General features: G+C 54.9%; 1 protein-coding gene across 8 annotated transcripts in view; it reads left to right on the top strand.

The window, feature by feature from the left end:
* The window catches only part of CTIF (cap binding complex dependent translation initiation factor), a 236,832-nt gene that overhangs the window by 75,280 nt on the left and 141,966 nt on the right, over window positions 1-19,586 (top strand). For all 8 annotated transcript variants that reach the window (XM_080684486.1, XM_080684492.1, XM_080684493.1 and 5 more), the window contains 3 exons: window positions 7,621-7,694; window positions 8,421-8,525; window positions 14,749-14,824. In XM_080684486.1, the coding sequence (XP_080540612.1) occupies window positions 7,621-7,694; window positions 8,421-8,525; window positions 14,749-14,824 (255 nt within the window). The remainder of the gene's footprint in view (window positions 1-7,620; window positions 7,695-8,420; window positions 8,526-14,748; window positions 14,825-19,586) is intronic.

Below are 19,586 nucleotides of genomic sequence, written 5' to 3'. Positions count from 1 at the left end.
CCCCTGACTCCCAGCTGCCCCTGCCCACACGGAGTGGCTCCCTGGCCTCATGCCCAAGAAAGGTGGTGGCCAGAGGATGCTAAGGTGCTGCATTCTGCCCAGAAAGCTCTGTGTAGTGGGTCACAGACCATGGCGGGGCCCAGGTGCAAGCCCCGTCCAGAGATTAGTCATGCCCTGAGCTTACTTATTTTATTTCAACTAATATAAAAACAAATGAACAAAATCCCTTTGCCGCCTCTGCAGCCTTTTCGAGGCACAAAGTGGGAGCAGCCTAGAGTAGGTTGAGTCCCACAAGATGGGAAGAAGGAGGCTCAGATCAAAAAATGGGCCACACAGTCCCAAGAAGGCCTGTCCAACTGCAGCAATTGGGATCCAGCTGTATGGAGGACTCTTTGGCATCCTGGCAGCCTCTTCCCATGAGAACTCGTGCATCACCTCGTCATTTAGTTAGGAGGAATAAATACAGTTTTCACCTTTTCATCATGTTGGGGGAAATGCATGGAGGTGATGTATTGTTTGTTGCTATTGTTAATCCTCACCTGAGGGTATTTTTTCCATTGATTATTTTTTTTTTTTTTTAAGAGAGAGTGGAAGGGAGGGGGAGAGACATAGAGAGAGAAACATCGATGTGAGAGAGACACATTGATTGGTTGCCTCCCACGTGTGCCACAACCAGAGCCGGGGGTCGAGCCTGCAACTGAGGTGCATGCCCTTGACTGGAATTGAACCCAGGACCCTTCAGTCCACAGGCTAACGCTCTATCCACTGAGCCAAACCGGCTAGGGCTGCATGAAGATGATTTAGAGAAAATCCTGGGAAAACATTTCAAGGTCCCGGCATTCAGGGAAGAAAGCTGCAGGCGTACGCAGGTTGTGTGGGGTCAGGAGGGAGCAGCTCTTCTCCGTCTGCACGGAGGAGCCAAGGAAAGAAAATGAATGTTCACAACAGAGGCAGGGCCTATGATTAGACCTTGGAAGGACTTCCTGACTGAAGGGCTTGGCTGGCCGTGTTGGCTGCCGAGCAAGGTGATGAAACCGTGCTGGGAACCTAATGAGCACATCTCCTTATCAGGCTGGTCCCTGCAGAGCCCTGGGAAAGGTGGGGGCGTGTCAGAAATGGTGTCTCGGAGTCCTGGCGGCAGCCTGTGATCCCACACTCCCAGGAGCGTGAGAGAAGGGCACTTCCCTGTTCCATCATGATGCCCGGTAGCAATGTGAAGCATCAGGAGAGTGTCCCAAAGGTCAAGAGAACAGATGCCGACCCAGGTGTGGCACGCCGTCCAGTGTCTCTTCTGCAAAATGAGGCATTGGACTACATAGACCTCCGAGCTTCTCTGGAGTGTATTTCATTGTTTACATTCTCTATCTCCAGGAAATAACCACTGGATCCAAACAGCTGCTCAGAGCAAAAGGAGGTCTGGGTTTTCCAGATTTCTCTGCTGTTCCCCCACCTATTCTGAATCCTATGCCAACCGGCAGGCTAGGTAAACCCTAGGTGCCAACACTGACTCTGACCCAGGAGACGGCAGGTACCTAGCAGGATAGAAAACTTTTAGACAATAGCTGCTCTACTCCAGCCAATCAGCACGGGAAACACTGTGGCCCCTCCCACTTCACTCCAGCAAAAAACCAGTGGGAGCTTGGACTTTCACCCTCGCCTGGCTGGGACAGGTGCCTCAACCTCCCCCATTGGGGTGGTGTCAGAGAAAACCAAGTAGGAAGATGCAACTTGCCTCCCTGCTGGCTTGTAAAAGGGCCCTTACGCTCCCCATGGTATGATTGGAGACCAGGTAGGGGAGCTGGACTTCCACTCCACCCGGCAGTAGTGAGGCCCGCCCCCTCCCTGCTGGGATGTGTCAGAGGAGGGCTAATGAGAATGAGGACTTCCGTTGCCCAATGGTAAGAAGGCCACCTCCATGGCAGGGTCATTGGGGACCTGTAACTTCACCTCCACCAGCTGTAATGACAGTGCTACCCTTGGACTGCTTATATTGTGGCTGTGACCCCTTTCCCCTGCCAGAGTGGTATCCCAAAAGCCAGTTAAAACAGATTTCAGTGAGAGTCAGAATCTCATAACATATCACAAAAGTGTCCTGAGTGCAATCAAAAGTCACCTGTCATACCAAGAACTGGGAAGAGTTCATACTGAATGAAGAGAGGACAATCCATAGATGTCAACACTGAGATGTGAAATCGGACTGGTATCTAGAATATGTAAAGAACTCTCAAAAATCCACATTAAAAACCATCCAATTTAAAAATGGACAAAATACACAAAGGCACGTATTTCACCGGAAAGGATATACAGAGGGCAAATAAGCACACACAAAAAGATGTTCAACACCATTAGCCATGAGGGAACATCAGTACACACCTATCAGATCATCTGTAATTAACGCCAAGCCGCAGTGAGGGTGCAGGGCAGCCCGGTCACTCATACACTGCTGGTGGAGATGTACCGCCATTCTGGAAAACAGTTGGGTAGATTCTTCACAAACTGAACATGCAAGAACTATATGATCCAGTCATTGCATTCCTGGCTGTTTTTCCCTGAGGAATGAAAACTCATGTTCACACAGAAACCTGTACTCAAATGTTTATAGCAGCTTTAGTGATAATAGCCCCAACTGGAAACAGCCCACGTGTCCTTCAACATGTGACTGTGGGACAAGCTGTGGCACTCAGCAATAGAGAGGAGCCAAATTCTGCCGCTCACAACCTTCAGGGAATGGTGCTGAGTGGAAAAAAAAAAAAAAAGCCAGTCCCCGAAGTTACATACTCTTCGATTCCATTTATGTAACATTGTTGAAGTGGCAAAATAATGGAAATGGGGAACCCGTTCGCCTTTGCTAAGGCTAGGGAAGGAGGGGAGCCAAGAAATAAGTAGGTGTGGGTATAAAAGGGCAGCCAGGGGGGTTCTTACTCTGGTGGAAATGTTCTGCATCTTTTAAAAATATATGTTTTTATTGATTTCAGAGAGGAAGGGAGAGGGAGAGAGAGAAACATCCATGATGAGAGAGAATCATTGATCAGCTGCCTCCTGCACGCCCCCACGGAGGATTGAGCCTGAAATCCAGGCATGTGCCCTGTCTGGGAATCAAACTGTGACCTCCTGGTTCATAGGTCGACTCTCAACCACTGAGCCACACCAGCAAAGACCCAGTTCTGCATCTGGACTGTGTCAGTGTCAGTATTCTGGAAGTGACCTTGACTCAGGGGAGATATACTTGGCCATAGGCTGTAGTCATTATCTCCCACCTCTCCCTGGTCTTTTTGGGTCTTAATTCGAAGACTGTGAGGATAGAGAGGAAGGGACAGAATGGACAGACAGACACAGAAGTTCCAGAGTAAAAGGAATGGCCTTCCCTGCTCCTGAACTCAGCGCTGGCGCCTCCTCCTCTCTGCTGGCTCTGCTCTGCCATGCTCCCATCTCAGGGGCCCTCCTACTGTAAGGGGTTTAAATTGTTGGGGACCCATCATAGGCTTGCCCACTTGCATGTGGGTGCTGTCCTTGGTGCTGAATGAACACACATGCACGCACGCACGCACACACGCACACGACACGACTGTTCCTCCTTGAACAACACTGCCCTTCCCCACCTTCCTCTGCACTTGGCTTCTTATTTCTTTTTTGCTGAAGCAAACCCAAGTCACCCTAAAGTCTCGTTTCGTTTGGGCCTGAAAGCAGCTTTAGACCCAGCCTGTAGGAAGTATCTGTTTTGGCCAGGTTCTGTCTAGTTTCTAAACCCTTGCAGACTAGAATTGTCAACGTGCGTGCATGTGAACACACACACACACACACACACACACACACACTTGCACAAATAAAAATCATTCTTAGTTATGTTAATAAAAGAAAGCAGCATAGAAGAGGGTTCTTTTCCCTCCATTACACTGACTTAGCATGTATTTCTACTGTACAGGGATTGACCCCCACCTTGTTTCATTCACTCAGACACCTCACTCCCCATATTCCCTCTTAACTTCACTATAGCAGATTTACCCTCTCCACCAGCACTGCCTTCCCAAACACGACAGAGATGGACTTGGACGACCCAAACATTTGTGGGAGATGGATATGTGACTGCATAATGGAAATCTACAGTGGGGTCAGAATTTATCTGAATAATTGCACACTGCAGTGGTTAAGAGCATAAACTCAGGGCCTCTCTGGGACTTGCTCTATGAACATGGACAAGTTCTCCGGGTCTGTTTCCCCCTCAGTGAAATGGGGGTGAGAACACTGACTTCCTAGGGCTGTAACAGAGGTAAAGTGCTCAGATGGTGCCTGGCCTCCGTTGAGTGCTGCCTCGTCTGCTGTTGTCATCCCCTGGGGTCTGTCTTCCCCTGAGCTGGGGTAGCTGTGCTCTCTCGGGGGCAGCTTCAGTCTCCCTGCTCATGGGCAGGCCGCTTCCATTTCTCCTTCCACACGGTTTAAAGTGCTCATTAGCCCTCTGTGGTCGCACTGAGAGCAGCATGCTACAGCCTGGCATGGGGCCCCTAATTGCCAGTAACAGGGGCCGTTGTGAAGAGTGCAGCCGCGTTTAAGTGCTAAAATGATCCCGTGAAAAGGGTGCTTGTTTTTGATGGGCTTCTTGAAGCCTGGGCATTGCAGCAACCGGGAGAGCAGGGCCGGGGACCACGGAGCCGGGGCAGGGTGGGCTCAGAGACCAGCTGTGCTTGCCAGGGCCAGCCCGGGAACTGCAGATGGGAGAGTGTTCTTGAAGAAGCCAGGGCGGCTTCATGGAGAGCTCTCAGTGCCTGGCCTCTGAGTCCTTGATAAATAATAGTTCATGGATGATGCTGGGTCCCAAGGCTAGGAGGGGGTGGGGGGAGGGGAGTGGGCAGGCAGATACAATAAAAAAGCGAAGCCAGGGTTTGTTTATTTTATTTATATATATATAATTAATTTCAGAGAGAAAGGCAGAGGAAGAGAGAGACAGAAACATCAATAATGAGAGACAATCACTGATGGGCTGCCTCTTACACACCCCATACTGGGGATCAAGCCCACAACCCACGCATGTGCCCCAACGGGGAATCGAACTGTGACCTCCTGGTTCACAGGTCAACACTCAACCACTGAGCCACACCAGCTAGGCCCAAGCCAGGGTTTCTACCTTTGACAAGATGGCAGACTAACTGGGGAAGAGAGCTAACAGAGAGAGCATTAGATGACTGTTTCCTAAGCGGGGTTCCATGGAACCCTAGTCCTGCAAAGTGCTCTGTGAAATAAAGAGGAAGGGTGGGGTAGATTTCTGGCCAAAAGAGTTTGGGAAATACTGCATACTATCCTGCCACCTATTTGAAGAGTCAGCATCCATGGAAGGCCAATAAAGGCACTGGGAAGTTCTGCAATTAAATAATTTATTTCATGATCTCATTGTGTCCCACACATTCAACCAGGGAGCCTTTTTTAACTTTTTTCTCCCCATGAAACTTTTTAATATCCATTGTTTCCAAAAGCATGGTCCATGGACCACTCCAGCTGCACACAATTTAAACCATCAGCACTCCCCTCCCTGGGTGATTCGGATGCACACTGACCCTTGAGGGCCAGCGGATCAGTGTTGCTAGAACACCAGTGGGGAGCTCTGCAGCGGAACAGTCAGGAAGGGTGCCACCGGGGTACGTGCTGTACGTGCTGTGGGTTCGTGGGGCACAAGCGTCAAGGAAAGTGGAGAATAAGGAACGAAGGGTCTTCAGCTGGATCCTAACAGAAGCCTGGGGGATGGGATGGAAGGAAACTTGCTTTTTCCTCTGAGTCCAGGAAGGCCACAGCGGCCCAAAGAGGAATATAGCCCCATGGCTTCGGCAGCTGTGTGTGGCCTTAGAGCAGCCGTGGGCAAACTACGGCCCGCGGGCCGGATCCGGCCCGTTCGGCTGTTCTATCCGGCCCACGGAGCCGAAAGAGCGGAGGGTTCTCTTGCTCTCCCCTCTGCTCCTTTACTTTGAATTTATATTAGTTCACACAATACTCCATCCATGCTTTTGTTCCGGCCCTCCGGTCCAGTTTAAGAACCCATTGTGGCCCTCGAGTCAAAAAGTTTGCCCACCCCTGCCTTAGAGCCCTTCACAGGCGGGCCTGCGTGCGAGCCACACTGACACAGCGTTACCTGTGCGCTCAGAAGGAAGCGAGGCCTCTGCAGCCACAAACAGAGGCTGGAAGAGGCAGAGGGGTGTGGGAGCAAGCCAGCCCTGGGCACCTTCTTCTCTGTCCACAGCTTGTCCTGTCCTCTGGGGGGGTCCTTGGTGGGAGCAGGAGCGGGGTAGTTTGGAGGGTGAGGTGGATCTGGCTCCTGCTGGGTTCCATAAATCAGGTTGCAGTCTGCCTGTGTGAGGGTCCATCTGTCCCAGGCTCCTGCCCCTCTGGCTTTTCTGATTTTTGGTGGGCATTACCAGGGTTTGGGGAACAGGTGGTGTGTGCGTGTGTGCATATGTGATGGGGGCTGTAGACTTGGAGCTTTGATGTCCAGAACTCAAGAAGGGGGACTCTCCAGGAACTGCTCCAGTTTCAAGGGCTTTGTTTGGATCTGAAGGCCTAGGACAGAAAATGACTCTTGACATCCTAACCTGTGAGTCAGTCTTTTAGACACACAGGCAGCTGGCTGGCACTTGCTCCACTTACAGGGTAGAATCTGTTCACTCGGTTGGCAGTCATCTGAGGTGGACGTACTGTGTGCCTCGCTGGGCCACTGGGGGCACCAGAAGAGAAGGTAGCCGTCGAGGAGCTTAAAATTTACTTGGGGTCATGGATGAACCATGGCTTCCTTGGTTTCACTCCATGTGGGATGTGTTGATGCCATTCTGGGCTGTTTTCATTTGTTGATCCTCACCGCTGTGTAATAGTCCAGTATGTGAACACACCACAATGGATCTGTGTGGTCAGCTGGTGGGCATTCGGTGATTTTCCCCGTGCTGCATGCCGTTGGTGAATGTCTGCCCACGTTTTGGGTGTGTTCACACCTGGGAGCACAGGCCTGGGTCGCAAGGCATGTACACGCTCAGCCTGAGCAGAGGTGGGAGTTTTGCCTTTAAGGAGTGAGAGGATGGCTAGCAGACAGCGGGGCTAACGAGGGAGGTATGGCAACAGGAGTGGAGGCGGGGAGGGCAGAGAAGCCATGTCACAGAAACTGGAGCGCGTAGAGTGTCTTCCGTCTGTGGCTGGGCCACGCAGGAACTATCTGAGTGTGAAGACGGGAGCTGAGGGACAGAAATCCAGTTGCTGGCATAGCCTTAGTCAGTGGGGACTTCTCGGTGCTGCCTGATTTCAGGGAGTAGGAAGTCACCTCCAACAGGGACCCTCCAGTGTGCCTGGGGGCAGCTGGTCCAAGTGGAGGCTTGGAGGAGAGAGCCATGGGCTGGGCAGCGAGACCCCAGCTGTTTCTGTACCTGATGGCACAGCTCCAGAAACACCATCAAGGTGACAGCCGTGCCTGGGCAGAGGCTAGGCGTCCACCTGAGTCCTCCCAGCTGCCCAAAATGACCAGCCAAGAGGGGGCAGGGAGACCTCTGCAGCCCCCTCTGGGATTGGGCTTTGGGGCGGCCTTCACCCACTTGTTCTCAGTGTCCCAGCCAAGCAATAATGTTGCCCCCTCCTTTCTTCCCTGCCCCCTTCTAGAACGGCAGCAAGGATAACTCTCTGGACATGCTGGGCACAGACATCTGGGCTGCCAACACCTTCGACTCCTTCAGGTGCGCTCCAGTCTTCTGTGTGGTGTGTGGCTCTGGCTGGGACCCCAGCTTACGTGTCCTGATGCCCCGGGGGGTCTTTGGGGGCTGGGGAAATGTTGAGGGTTCACTGATGAAGAAGCGGGAGAACCCAGAGGGCGTGAGATAGCTCACAGCATGAGGCTGAAGAGGAAGGAGGTCAGGATAGGAGAGAAGGAGACCGAGAAAGGAGAAGGAGGAGAGAGTATCCAAGGGAAAAAGAAAGAGGGGGGAAGAGGGAGCAGAGGGAGGACTGGGGAGGAGCAGAGGAGATGGCTCCGGGTGTCAGGCAGCCTGGGGTGGGTCGGGACAGAAAGCTGTGACTGGGGACCTCGCCCCTCCCCCCGAGGTCACAGCTGGTGGGGCTGGCAGCAGGGAAATCTGGAGGAAGGAGGGGTTTTCAGTGGCTCAGACTCTAGAAGGTTCCTGCCGGACCAGGTTGGAAGAACAGGTGTTGGCCAGGGTTCCTTAGGAGGAGGGGACAGTGCCCGTGAAGGGGCTGCTAATGGGCTCCTGCCCTGGTGTCCACCCCTCAGGCCATGGGTGGCATGGCCCTTTCGCTCCGCTCTGCCTGGCTCTGAGCAGGTTCCAGACACACCCTGGCTGGGCAGTCCCCAGAGCTGACACCACAGGCTCCATTCGGCTCCATTCCTTGGCTGGGCTTGTCGCCTCCCGCTCGCCTCTCATTTCTTGCCCTCCCTCGCCCTCTAGTGGTGCCACCTGGGACCTGCAGCCTGAAAAGCTGGACTTCACCCAGTTCCACCGGCGGCTCCGACACTCGCCCAAGCAACCCCTGGCACACATCGACCGTGAAGGGTAAGGGGCAGCCGGCCGGGGTGTGGAGGGGGCTCTTACAGAGGGGGAGGGTGGGGAGAAAACAGCTGTGGCTACACCAGAGCTGAGAGGGGCCTTTCCCTGGACAGGAAGGCGGTCCTGCTGCTTGAGGGACACACAGATGAGTCATGGCCTCAGACCTGCAGGCTCCCTGGCCTCCTGCATCCCTCAGCCACACTGCCCAGCCCCCTCCAGCCACACTGCCCGCTCCCTTCCTGACCCTGACCCTGCACGTCAGGAGCCTAGTGCGTGGGTCTCACACTTAAACAGAACCACCCGGGGGCTTGTTAAAACAGATCCCTGCATCCACCCCCTGAGTCTGGAGGTCTGGGGTGGGGTGTGAGCATGTGCATTTCTAACAGCTTCCCAGGGCTGTTGCTGGTCCTGGGACCCCACTTTGAGAACCACTTGTGTAGCGGTTGCTTTTACACTGGGATGTCTCACCCTCTACTTACTTTGTGCATCACTGTTGCCTCCCCCCCCCCTTTTTTTTAAATATATTTTATTGATTTTTTACAGAGAGGAAAGGAGAGGGACAGAGAGTTAGAAGCATCGATGAGAGAGAAACATCAATCAGCTGCCTCCTGCACACCCCCTACTGGGGATGTGCCTGCAACCAAGGTACATGCCCTTGACCAGAATCGAACCTGGGACCCTTTGTTCCGCAGGCCAACACTCTATCCACTGAGCCAAACCGGTTAGGGCTTGCCTTCGCCTTTTAAAGAGCCCTGTCGTCTTGGGTTTTTATGGCTTCATCCCATAGTCATGATTGATTACATCATTGGCCACTGGCGATTAATTCCATCTTATGTCCTCTCCCTGCCCCAGAGGTCAGGGGATGGGACTGGAAGTTCTAACCCTTCTTCTCTGGGTTGGTTCCCCTGGCAACCAGCCCCATCCTCAGGTTGCCTATGGACTTTCTACAGTCGCCTCATTAACACAACAAAATCCCTCCATTCTTTAGGAAACCCCCAGGATTTGGGGAGCTCTGTGCCGGGACTGGGGAGGAAGAGCAAATATCTCTTATTATAAACTAGAGGCCCGATGCACGAAAGTCGTGCAAGAGGAGGCCTTCCTTCCCCCCGGCTGCCCACACCGGCTTTCCTCCGGCACCCGGGACCCGGGCTTCCCTCGCGGCCCCGGCTTCGTCCGGAAGGTTGTCCGGAAGGATGTCCGGTCTAACTAGCATATTACGCTTTTATTATTATAGATTACAACATTACACGTAGTAATTCTGTGTTTTAACTTTCTGAAGAACTGCCAGTGTTTTCCACAAGTGCTGGATATTTCACCTTCCCACCCGCAACATACAAGAAGGGTTCTGATTTCTCCACGTCCTCATGAACATTTGTAATTTCTTTTTTAAATTGTACTCATGGCTTTTCTTTTTCCTTCCGAGCCTTCCCTGCCCACTCCTATCTCCCTGTCGCTTTAGGTCTGAACACAAGTTGCCTGCCTCTCACCTGGCCTCCTGCTGCCACTTTCTGTCCCACCCACACCTTCTCTTGGCAGCGCTGGTCTTACCACAGTGTAATGAGCAGCAACCTGGGAGGGTGTTCTCATCCTTCTTTCAGAGATGAGAGGGACGAAGCTCAGAGAGGCTTGACTTCACCCAGTTGCTCGCCCAAGTGGCAAAGCCGTGATTTAAGGCCTCTGATGCCATCCAGTGTATCCCTGAATCAGCTTACCCCTTCAAAACTTTATGCAAACTTGTATGCACATGCATATTTCTAGGGAGAGATGTGTCAAGCATGTCAGCCTCTCCCTGGTACGGAGCCTCTCACCGTGCCCTTTTTTTTCTTCATTGTCCTGTTTGTATGGGGTGTGAGCATGTGCGGGTTCCATCAGAACTTGTGGGGTTGTTTGTTTGGGGAGTCGAGAGGGAAGATGGCCTTGAGCATGGAGCACCCTGTTAGAAAGCGATAGAGCAAAGCAGAGCCCCGGCCCAAGGCTCCCCGGCCCTGCCTCGCGCTGTCTGCCTGCTCACTGCACGCTCAGCCCCTCATTCAGCAGCAGCTACCCGTTTCGTCCTGAGTTGCTGCTGAGCAAGGCTGAACTCACATGGCTGAGTGTAGGAAAGCTGACCTTCCCACGTTCGGGAGTGGGTCTTCAGCGGAGGGGATGCTCCCATCTCTCTGCCTTGTTGTGGGTGAGGTTGAGCGTGGGGTGTGCCTTGGGAGCAGCATGTTGCATTTCTGAAGCCCAGTCACTAGGCCCCTAGGTGCCCGCATGGTGCTGGGTACTGTGAGGATCTCTCTCTCTCTCTCTCTCTCTCTCTCTCTCTCTCTCTCTGCCTCTCTGCATAAAACACAGCCCCCTGGCCGAAACCGGTTTGGCTCAGTGGATAGAGCGTCAGCCTGCGGACTGAAAGGTCCCAGGTTCGATTCCGGTCAAGGGCACGTACCTTGATTGCGGGCACATCCCCAGTAGGAGGTGTGCAGGAGGCAGCTGATCTATGTTTCTCTCTCATCGATGTTTCTAACTCTCTATCCCTCTCCCTTCCTCTCTGTAAAAAACCAATAAAATATATTAAAAAAAAAAACAAAACACAGCCCCCTGCCCGGCAGGACTGGTGCTATGAGAAGGAAACGCACCTATTCATGACTGAGACTGTGCAGGGAAATAAGGCTCGGTGTGCGGTGTAGACATTTAGAGAATGCACACTGTGAAATCAGCTGCCAGGCGCGTCGTCACGTGACTGCGAAGGGGTCAGAGTGCAGAGTGCTTTGGGAGGGGGACCTGTCTGGGAATGGCTTCAGGAGGGAAACACAGCATATCCCTGGGAAGCTCCCATCTCTCCCGTGTCCCCTGGGAGCGCGTGGATGGTGAAACCAGAGGGGAAACAGGCCAGAGGACAGGTGTCTGATGGGGAACGCGTGTCATAGTCAGGCTTTCCGAGGGTCTGCACCAGTGCCCACAAGTGAACGTAACAAAACTCTGGTTGGCAGTGGCCACAGATGACTCAGGGGAGGAGAAGTTCCCGGTGCTGAGGACCATGCCCCCTCTGCAGCCGGAGGGACCGGCCACAGCCCCTCACCAGCTGCAGGCCAGGCTCACGTGCTCACGGGAGCCTCTAGGGTTTGCTGACAGTCGGCCGGGGCTCCCGCAGTCACCTCGTTCTGGCCAAATTCTGTCTCATCCTGCTCCCAGGGAGTCGGGTGCAGCATCCCAAGGCCACCTTGTGGCTGGGCCAGGGCTGTGTCCCCTTAGAGCCCGGCCGCACTGGGGCAGGCTCCACGCGCCCAGCCACTGCGGCATCTCGGCAGCAGGGCACCACTTCGTTGCCAAGGCTTCCCAGGTATCCACGGAGGGACAGAAATTGGAAACAGCTGTTGCCGTGGAAACCCTGTTGGCAACAGTGAGTCAGCTGGCCTCCATCAACCTTCTGCCCTCAGTCTACAGTCATCCAGGGGGTGTGAGCCCAGGGGAACACAGCCCCCCCCCCCAACACACACACACACACACACACACACACCACACACCACCCACTGCTGACCCTGGGGCTGTGACGGGAGAATGGAAGGCCAGGCCTGTGCTGTGCTAGGCTGGGGCCTGCATGAGCTGGACCAGAGGGGTACACACACGTGACTTAGAGGAGCGATGTCAGCCATTCTAGTTGGCCACGTCCGCAGGCCCCTCCTTCCCTCTGCCCTGGCACAGATGAAACAGAAATGACGACAGCCGCTGGTAGCTTCACAGGCCTGCCTGTCTCTACCAGGCAGATGTGTTAGTGAAAAGGCGGTTGGCTGTTTCTAGACCTTTCTTGATTTCAGAGAGGAAGGGAGAGAGGGAGAGTGATAGGAACATCGGTGATGAGAGAGAATCACTGATTGGCTGCCGCCTGCATGGCTCCTACTGGGGGCTGAGCGGACAACCGCTGCATGTGTCCCGACCAGGAATCGAACCGTAACTTCCTGGTTCATAGGTCGACACTCAACCACTGAGCCACACTGTCCAGGCTGTTCTAGACCTTTCTTCACCTCATCTGCAGCCCAGCACATCCCAAGGCCAGAGTGGGGGGCTGAGGGGCAAGAACTCGTCCTCTTTTCCCTCCTTCACCCCTCCTGCCCCAGCTTCACCTGCCAGACCCCCATATCCTTCCAGCCTGGCCCTCCAGATCACCTGTTACCCACCCTGGCACCCTCTCCCCCTACTCCAGCCCACGAACGCTGATGTCCTGCTGGCATCGAGCCGCATTTAGCTCCGGGCCGCTGCCCTCCCTGCTGCCCTCTGCCCGGGACATTCTCCCAGTTTGTCTGCTTGGCCAGCTCCCGGCCCATCGCCCTCCCTCTGCTCAGACTGTTGCAGACCCTGCTCTTCTGGGTTCCTGTAGCGCCCTCTCTTACCCCTGACCCAACGCGGCTGTGGCCGAGGGCCCAGCCTGTGCACTGTTTACCTCGGGGCCAGCCGCGCCCGAGCCCACACAAAGGCACTCGTGAAATGCGGCATGGGTCACTCCCTGTGCGCTCTTCCTTCCGGCCTTTGCTCATTTTTACAGCACCCGGTTTCTCCTCCTCAGGGTTCCAGGGCCCCTCTGGCCATAGGCGTTTCTTGACACTAATCTCATGCTGCCCCCTACTGGTGCTCAGGCGTACCGCCCTGTCCGCTGAGATTAGGACTTGTTTCCTAAGAGCTGTGAGCTGGCTGAGGGCAGGGCCACGTTGGGTTCATTGCCCATGACTCCAAGGGAGACTGACAGGGCCCAGAACATAAGAGATGCTTGGCAAATACTGAACCACTAAACATATTACTCTGAAGTTTAAAAGTTGCATTAACTGCAGCTAGAAAACGCTGGCACCAGCTCCTGGGCAGCCCTCACCCTATCTGGGTTACTAATGATAGCATAGGGGTCCTCAGACTTTTTAAACAGGGGGCCAGTTCACTGTCCCTCAGACCGTTGGAGGGCCGGACTATAGTTTTAAAAAAAAACTATGAACAAATTCCTATGCGCACTGCGGGCCCGGGACGCGTCGGCTGCTAAGCAGGACAGGCAGCGGCACCCGGTGGGCCAGATAAATGTCCTCGGCGGGCTGCATGTGGCCCGCGGGCCATAGTTTGAGGACGCCTGGAACAGTAGTATTAGCTAGTACTGCGCACAGGGCAGGTGAGTACTGTCCTCAGTGCTTGCCTCGGATTCTGTAAACTCTCCACCACCTGGCCAAGTAGGAGCTGTTACTCTCTTTACTTCGACAGATGAGGAAGCTAGGAGACACCCTTCCCCAGTGAGTGACCTGCATGAGGCTGTGCTGGCTCCAAAATCGATGTATACCCTTGGTCTCTGTGCTGCTGTTCTTCCCCAATAACAACAGTAATTGTAGTAGAAGTAGAGGTAGTACGACTAATAGCAATACATTTACCTTATTTATTTTATCATTTTATTTAACTGCCTCCTATATTTACCATGAGGATATGTTTGCCGTTAAATATGGTATATTAAGTGTGTGTGTGTGCCCATGCGCCTGGCAAGTTACAAGCACTTCGATACATTAATTTAGTCCTCCGCTCACCTTATCATGTTAGACGTTATCAGTTACCCCAATTTTTCTAATGAGGAGACGGATACAGAGGTTAAGTGACTTGCACAGGGTCACCCAGTTAGTCAGAGAAGCGGCTGGGGTTCCAACCCCTGGAGTCTGGTGCCAAAGCCTGCACCTTTAACGTGCTGGAGACGTGGACCTTTGCAGTGAGTCAGGGTGTGTCTTTGGCCTGAAGGGTCACCTGGCCACAGAGGACATGAAGACAAAGCGTCGGTGTCTGAGTGGGCCGGCGGGCTGGCCCGAGGTCAGGCCAAGGAAGAAGGGAGCCCCACTGGGGCCTGTGTGACCTTGAGGAAGCTGTTCTCTCTCCCTTCATTTCTCTGGTGTACTGGTCAAGATGCTTGGCTTTGGCAGAGCTGTGACAGGTGTGGGGGTTTATCAGCAAGGAGCTTATGGTACTTCTGTGCTCCACCCTCAGGCTGGTCTCAGCATCCCACCTGCATGAGTCCTTTGTCCTCCATGAAGGCCTGTGTAGCCAGTGGGGGAGGGGGGACAGCATCTCCAGGGGCTCCAGGGCATTTCCTCCTGGCAGGACAGGCTGGTTCTGCAGGCCTGGAGGGAGGGCAGGACCAGGTGTCGCCAGATGGACCCGGCTCTTCCTGTTAGCCAGGCGGGGCAGGACACAGGCAGGTGCCATCCTTTCAACGTCTTTGTCTTTTCTGCTCCAGGTGTGGAAAAGGGAAGCTGGAAGATGGGGATGGGATCAACCTGAATGACATCGAGAAGGTCCTCCCAGCCTGGCAGGTAGGCACAGGGGCAGAGTCACACACACTCCCCTTCTCCCAGGTCCCGATCCTGGGCCTGGGCCTGGGCACTTCTGCTGGCCCCTACCTCCAACAAAGCATCACCGGATGTACCATGTGTGGGCACGGGCGGCTGCCTCCACGTCCAGAGGGTCCCACTGTGATGTGTGCAGAGGGCCCAGTGGCCCTCAGACTTATGCCTGTTGCTTATCTCCAGGGAGCTCTAGCTTCTCTCTCACTGGGAGTCACACATGGGGTGCACGTCACCATGAGTGGTCCTAGTGGGAGGGCCTCGTCAGAGCTCAGATGTTGACACATGGGTGCCCATCCAACCCCTGCTCCAGTCAAAGCCAAGGACCCCCTATCCTGATGGTCCCCACCCCGGCTGTACTTCCACAGCAGGCAGTGCATCTAGGGGGTGAGTCACACAGTGCTATCCCTCAGGGACCCCCATCTCTGGGGCTCAGCAGCAGGGTGGACAGCAGGTTCCCCCATTTTCCCAGCATAGTTCTCCACCCAGGAACGGCACCTAGTTGGTCAGTAAGGGCTGATGTTCCTTGTAATGGCAGCAGAGGGTGAAGGTCAGGTGAACTGGGGAAGGTGATAGCCAGCAGCTAGATTTTAGCGCCCACAACCCATCGGCAGCTTCAGGTGCACTGAGGCTAGCCAGCACTGCTCCCAGGAGCTCCGATCTCGGGTGGGAAGCTGGAGGCTCTGAGCGTGGTGACATGGTTTCTGGGGGGGACATCAGCCGTGGTTCCAGGCTGTGAAGCCATACGGCAGGGTAGAAGCTAAAACCCAAGCAACTGGGCTTAGAATGGGGTTTTAAGGGCCCCTCCTGCATTTTTGGTACCTCTGCTGTGAACTGCATGTGGGGTGGAAGGGGTTGACTGTCCCGCCGTGTTGACAATGACGGGGACCTTCCTGCCCCCATCATTTGTAATCCTGCTCCCAGTGTGGCCCAGGGTCAGGTGCACCTGGTGCAGAGGCCAGGACAGTCGGCTGCACCGCAATCAGCTCCCACTAGAGGGCGCCAGCGCACCACTCCAGAAGCTCCACAGTCTCACATTTGCAGTGGGAAGTCCCTACTCCCCAGCAGCCAAAGGTATCCTTGCCTCGGTGCTCAACATGTAAATGGTCCCAAAAATGACCCAAAGCAACACTCAGGCGCTTCCTGCCCTGAACAAGGGAGCGGATGAGGTAGTAGAAGAGGCAGCCACACAAAGGTGTAGGGACGCACCTGTTTGGCCAAAATGTCCCCTGCTGTGCGAGGCCTGACATTCCTCCTGGGAGTACTCCCCACGCTCACTCCTGAGACCCTGGGACCGCGTGGCAGCTCCCAGGAGGGCACACCTTGTAAGCCTCTATCAGCTTCACAGACAAGGAGGGTGCCTGCCCAACAAGTGAGGGGTGCTGGTGGCATTCCCCACCCCAGACGGCTTCGCCTGGGCCTGCAGGGGAAGCTCCCGCCAGCGTGGGGCTTGGGAGTTACCGCGTGTTGGCTTCTGCCCTTGGACGGACAGGCACCAGCAGCCTGAGCTGAGGGGGAGATGGAGCTCCGTAATCTAAGCCAGGTTGTGCTCCATGAAGTTCACTGTGAAGGTGGAAAGTGGAATCTGAGTAGGTCCTGTCCTCACCTTGCACACCCCTCACCTCTGGCCGGTGGCTCCTGGGTTCCCCCAGCACAGGGGCCCAGGCCTCGGGCCACGGGCCATGCGGAAACGCTGCTTCCCTCACCCACCACCGTGCTTCTCTTTGCAAAACCCCAGCGGAGAGCCATTATTTTTGGACTGTCCTGTGTCTGGCCCAAGCTTTCTGAAAGGAGACTTTTCGATCATTTTTTCTGACTTCTCTGACAGACAAATATTATGTCTTGTTTTGTTTTGTTTTTTTTCCGACAATAGGAACTGCATAGTCCAACTTATTTCCCTTTCTGCCTTCCTCTTAGGAAGTTTTGAAACTAAGTTCTGTGTCTATCACGCTGATCTCTGGTGACTGACCCAGGTTAGTCATGTATGACGTGTGAGTCCCGTGTGAGGTGGGCACGGCACGCACGCTGAGCAGAAACATACCCGAGTCGGGTGGTGTTTCTGGGCTCATGGATGTGCCCGAGGCACTCCCTACGGAGGGGCCCAGAAGATGCAGGGAAGGTGACTCAGGGTTTCTGACCTCAGGAGAGTGTGCCCAAGGCACTCTTTTCACACAGGACCCCGAGAGAGGACAGGAGACCAGCTGAAGGAGGAGAAGGGAGACTTGGGGTTAAGCAGCCGTTCCCATGCTTGGCCCCAAGTAATAACAAGATGAGAACCACCTGCACATACACACACAGGCACATGCCTGAGGGACCTGAGGGATCACCAAGGTTTCAGAATGAAAATCACGGCGGGTCAGAATGATGGCGAGGACTCCCCCTTGCACCGAGCGCTTGGCGGACTAGCAATGGGGGCTGATGCAGAAGCCGCCTTCTTCCAGCAGGGGGCGCTGGTGCTGTTTGGAAACGGGGTTGGTGGACGCTGGGTGGAAGCTGCTGTAGCCGGTTCCCAGTCTTCCAGATGGGAAGGAGTGACTTTATTGTTCCCCAGAGCTATGCCAGCTCTGTTGCCAAGTCTTCTGGAAACTTCCAGGATCGCTAACTCACAGGCATAGGATTATTAACGTATCCCGAGACGCTGGGATATGTTAAAAATGTGAAAATCATGTGAAAAGCCCTCATTCCCCAAGGCCCTCTCCTTTTCCCCAAAGTGCCGCTTCCGGTCACTTCTTGGTCCCACGGAAGGTACATCTGGCCTCGTCCACTGGGTCTGCCAGTATGGCTCGAGCAGCCTCCTGTGAGCCAGGCGTGGGCTTGGCCGTGACGGGCTGAGTTAAAATGCAGGGGGCGCTGGTTTCCCGAGGACGGGACGTGGCATGCTCCCACTGCCCCCTCCTGAGCATCCAGCAGTGACTGCATCCATCCATGCTCTGGGGACTGTGACGGCGTTCTCTTTCTCATCTCGCTTATCCTCACGCCTGTGACCCAGCTCCTTTCACGGAGAGCTTGGCTCTGCTCAGCTGTCACCTTCTCAGGAGGGCCTTGAACACCCCTCCCCGCCCCACTTGTTCTGTGTGGCGTTCCTCACGCATGTGCTCTCTTTATGTTGGGGTCTGCATTCTCCCCTGGAAATCAGCTCCGCATGGGTGCATACAGGGGCCCATGAACTACTGGGTGACTGAGTGCACCCTGACTGGCTCCTGCCCCAGAGGGACTTGGCCCCAGCACCCCAGGCCAGACGCTGTGCCTCCCCCTCGGGTTCCCACGGGTCCAGTCCTGTCTGGGCTGCGTGTCGGCACATCATCCCTGAATGCACGTAACTCCCTGCGAGGCAGAGGTATGGCTATCGTTGACATCTTACAGACGCGGAAACTGGGACCAGATACCTCGTCCCAAGTCACACGGCTTATCAATGGGGCGTGGGGGTTGGAATTCAGGCCGCCCGACTCCTCCGCGTCCTCGGTGGAAGGAGGAAAAGGCGCTAGAAAACTGTTCTCATTCTTGGCGACTGTAGTCACGTACAGCAAGTTAGTGGGGAATGTCATTTCCTTAACGAACGGGAACAAGAAAGTGGATATCTTTTTTTTCTTTTGAAGGCACTAAAAATGGAGAGAGAGAGACTGAGAGGGAGAGACCCCTGCTGACACCCTTGAAAGAGGAGGAGAAATGACTTTTCCTTTTTTTTTTTTTTTTTTCAATGGGAAAGGTTCCCAGTGGCTTCTTTCTCATCCCTGTGACCCAAGACTCGTCCTCGGCTCTCCAGGAGGCGTGCTTACCTGGGAGAGCCCCTCTGCCTTTGTGGCCACCCTCCCCGCCCCCACGCTTCCTCCTCAGGACAAAAATAGGCACCCCTACAACAAAGGACACAGCCCTTCATAGCAGCCGCGGCTTCCTGTCTGAGGCCGCCAGGTAGCAAGGCCCCCTGGGAACGGGCAGCGTGCTCTGTGTTTTTGTCATTTATGAGTCTTTTTACAAGACATTATTACGGGGGGAGGGGGGGGGCCTTTGTTGGTGACAACTAGGAACGTTCCTAGGCAACAGGCAACAGGCTGTGCGGACCGGGTTGTTGCAGGGCCTGGGCGGGCAGAGTGCCAGGAGCTGGACGGCAGGTAGCAGGTGCGCTCTGGCTCCGGGTAAAGAAAACATCCTCCTTTCTCCTAGGCCAGACTCACATGCCCAGAACACAGCCAGGGCCTTAGACAGGGGTCAGCAGCGTGTGCTCCACCGACCAAGTACAGCCTGCAGCCTGTTTCTGCAGACAGGGTTAGGGGCGCACAGGCGGCGGCGGGGCGCACAGACACCATAAGGGGAGCACAGAGGCGCACAGCGGCGTCAGGGGCGCACAGCCGTACCGTTCACTCATCTGCTCCCTGTCCGGGGCCAAATTTGTGCTCCCAGGCAGCGCTGGGGATCGATGACATGGACCCTAACCCCCAGCAACGCCTTCAACACTTCCTCTCGGGCCCTTCACAGAAGAAGTTTGCCGAACGCTGGTGGAGAATATAAACCAAGAATCGCCCTGAGAGCTGAGGCAGGGGGCACCCCCCTCAGGGGCCTTCCCCGGAGCCCTGGGCGAGCCCCGCGGCTCCACACACACAGCTCGGTGCGGCTCCTCGAAATCACTCTCTCCGAGCCTCCGTCCCTTCAGTGGGATCCAACACCTGTCTGACTTACATCGCTAGGCGGTGCTGAGGGTCCTGTGGACCAGGTCCGAGAGGGACAGCTCTCTGTA

The sequence above is a fragment of the Plecotus auritus genome, assembly GCF_963455305.1.
Source record: "Plecotus auritus genome assembly, chromosome: 8".
Classification (NCBI taxonomy): Eukaryota; Metazoa; Chordata; class Mammalia; order Chiroptera; family Vespertilionidae; genus Plecotus; species Plecotus auritus.
Note: the sequence above shows the minus strand (reverse complement) of the source record. Positions and strands in the feature narration are given on the sequence as shown.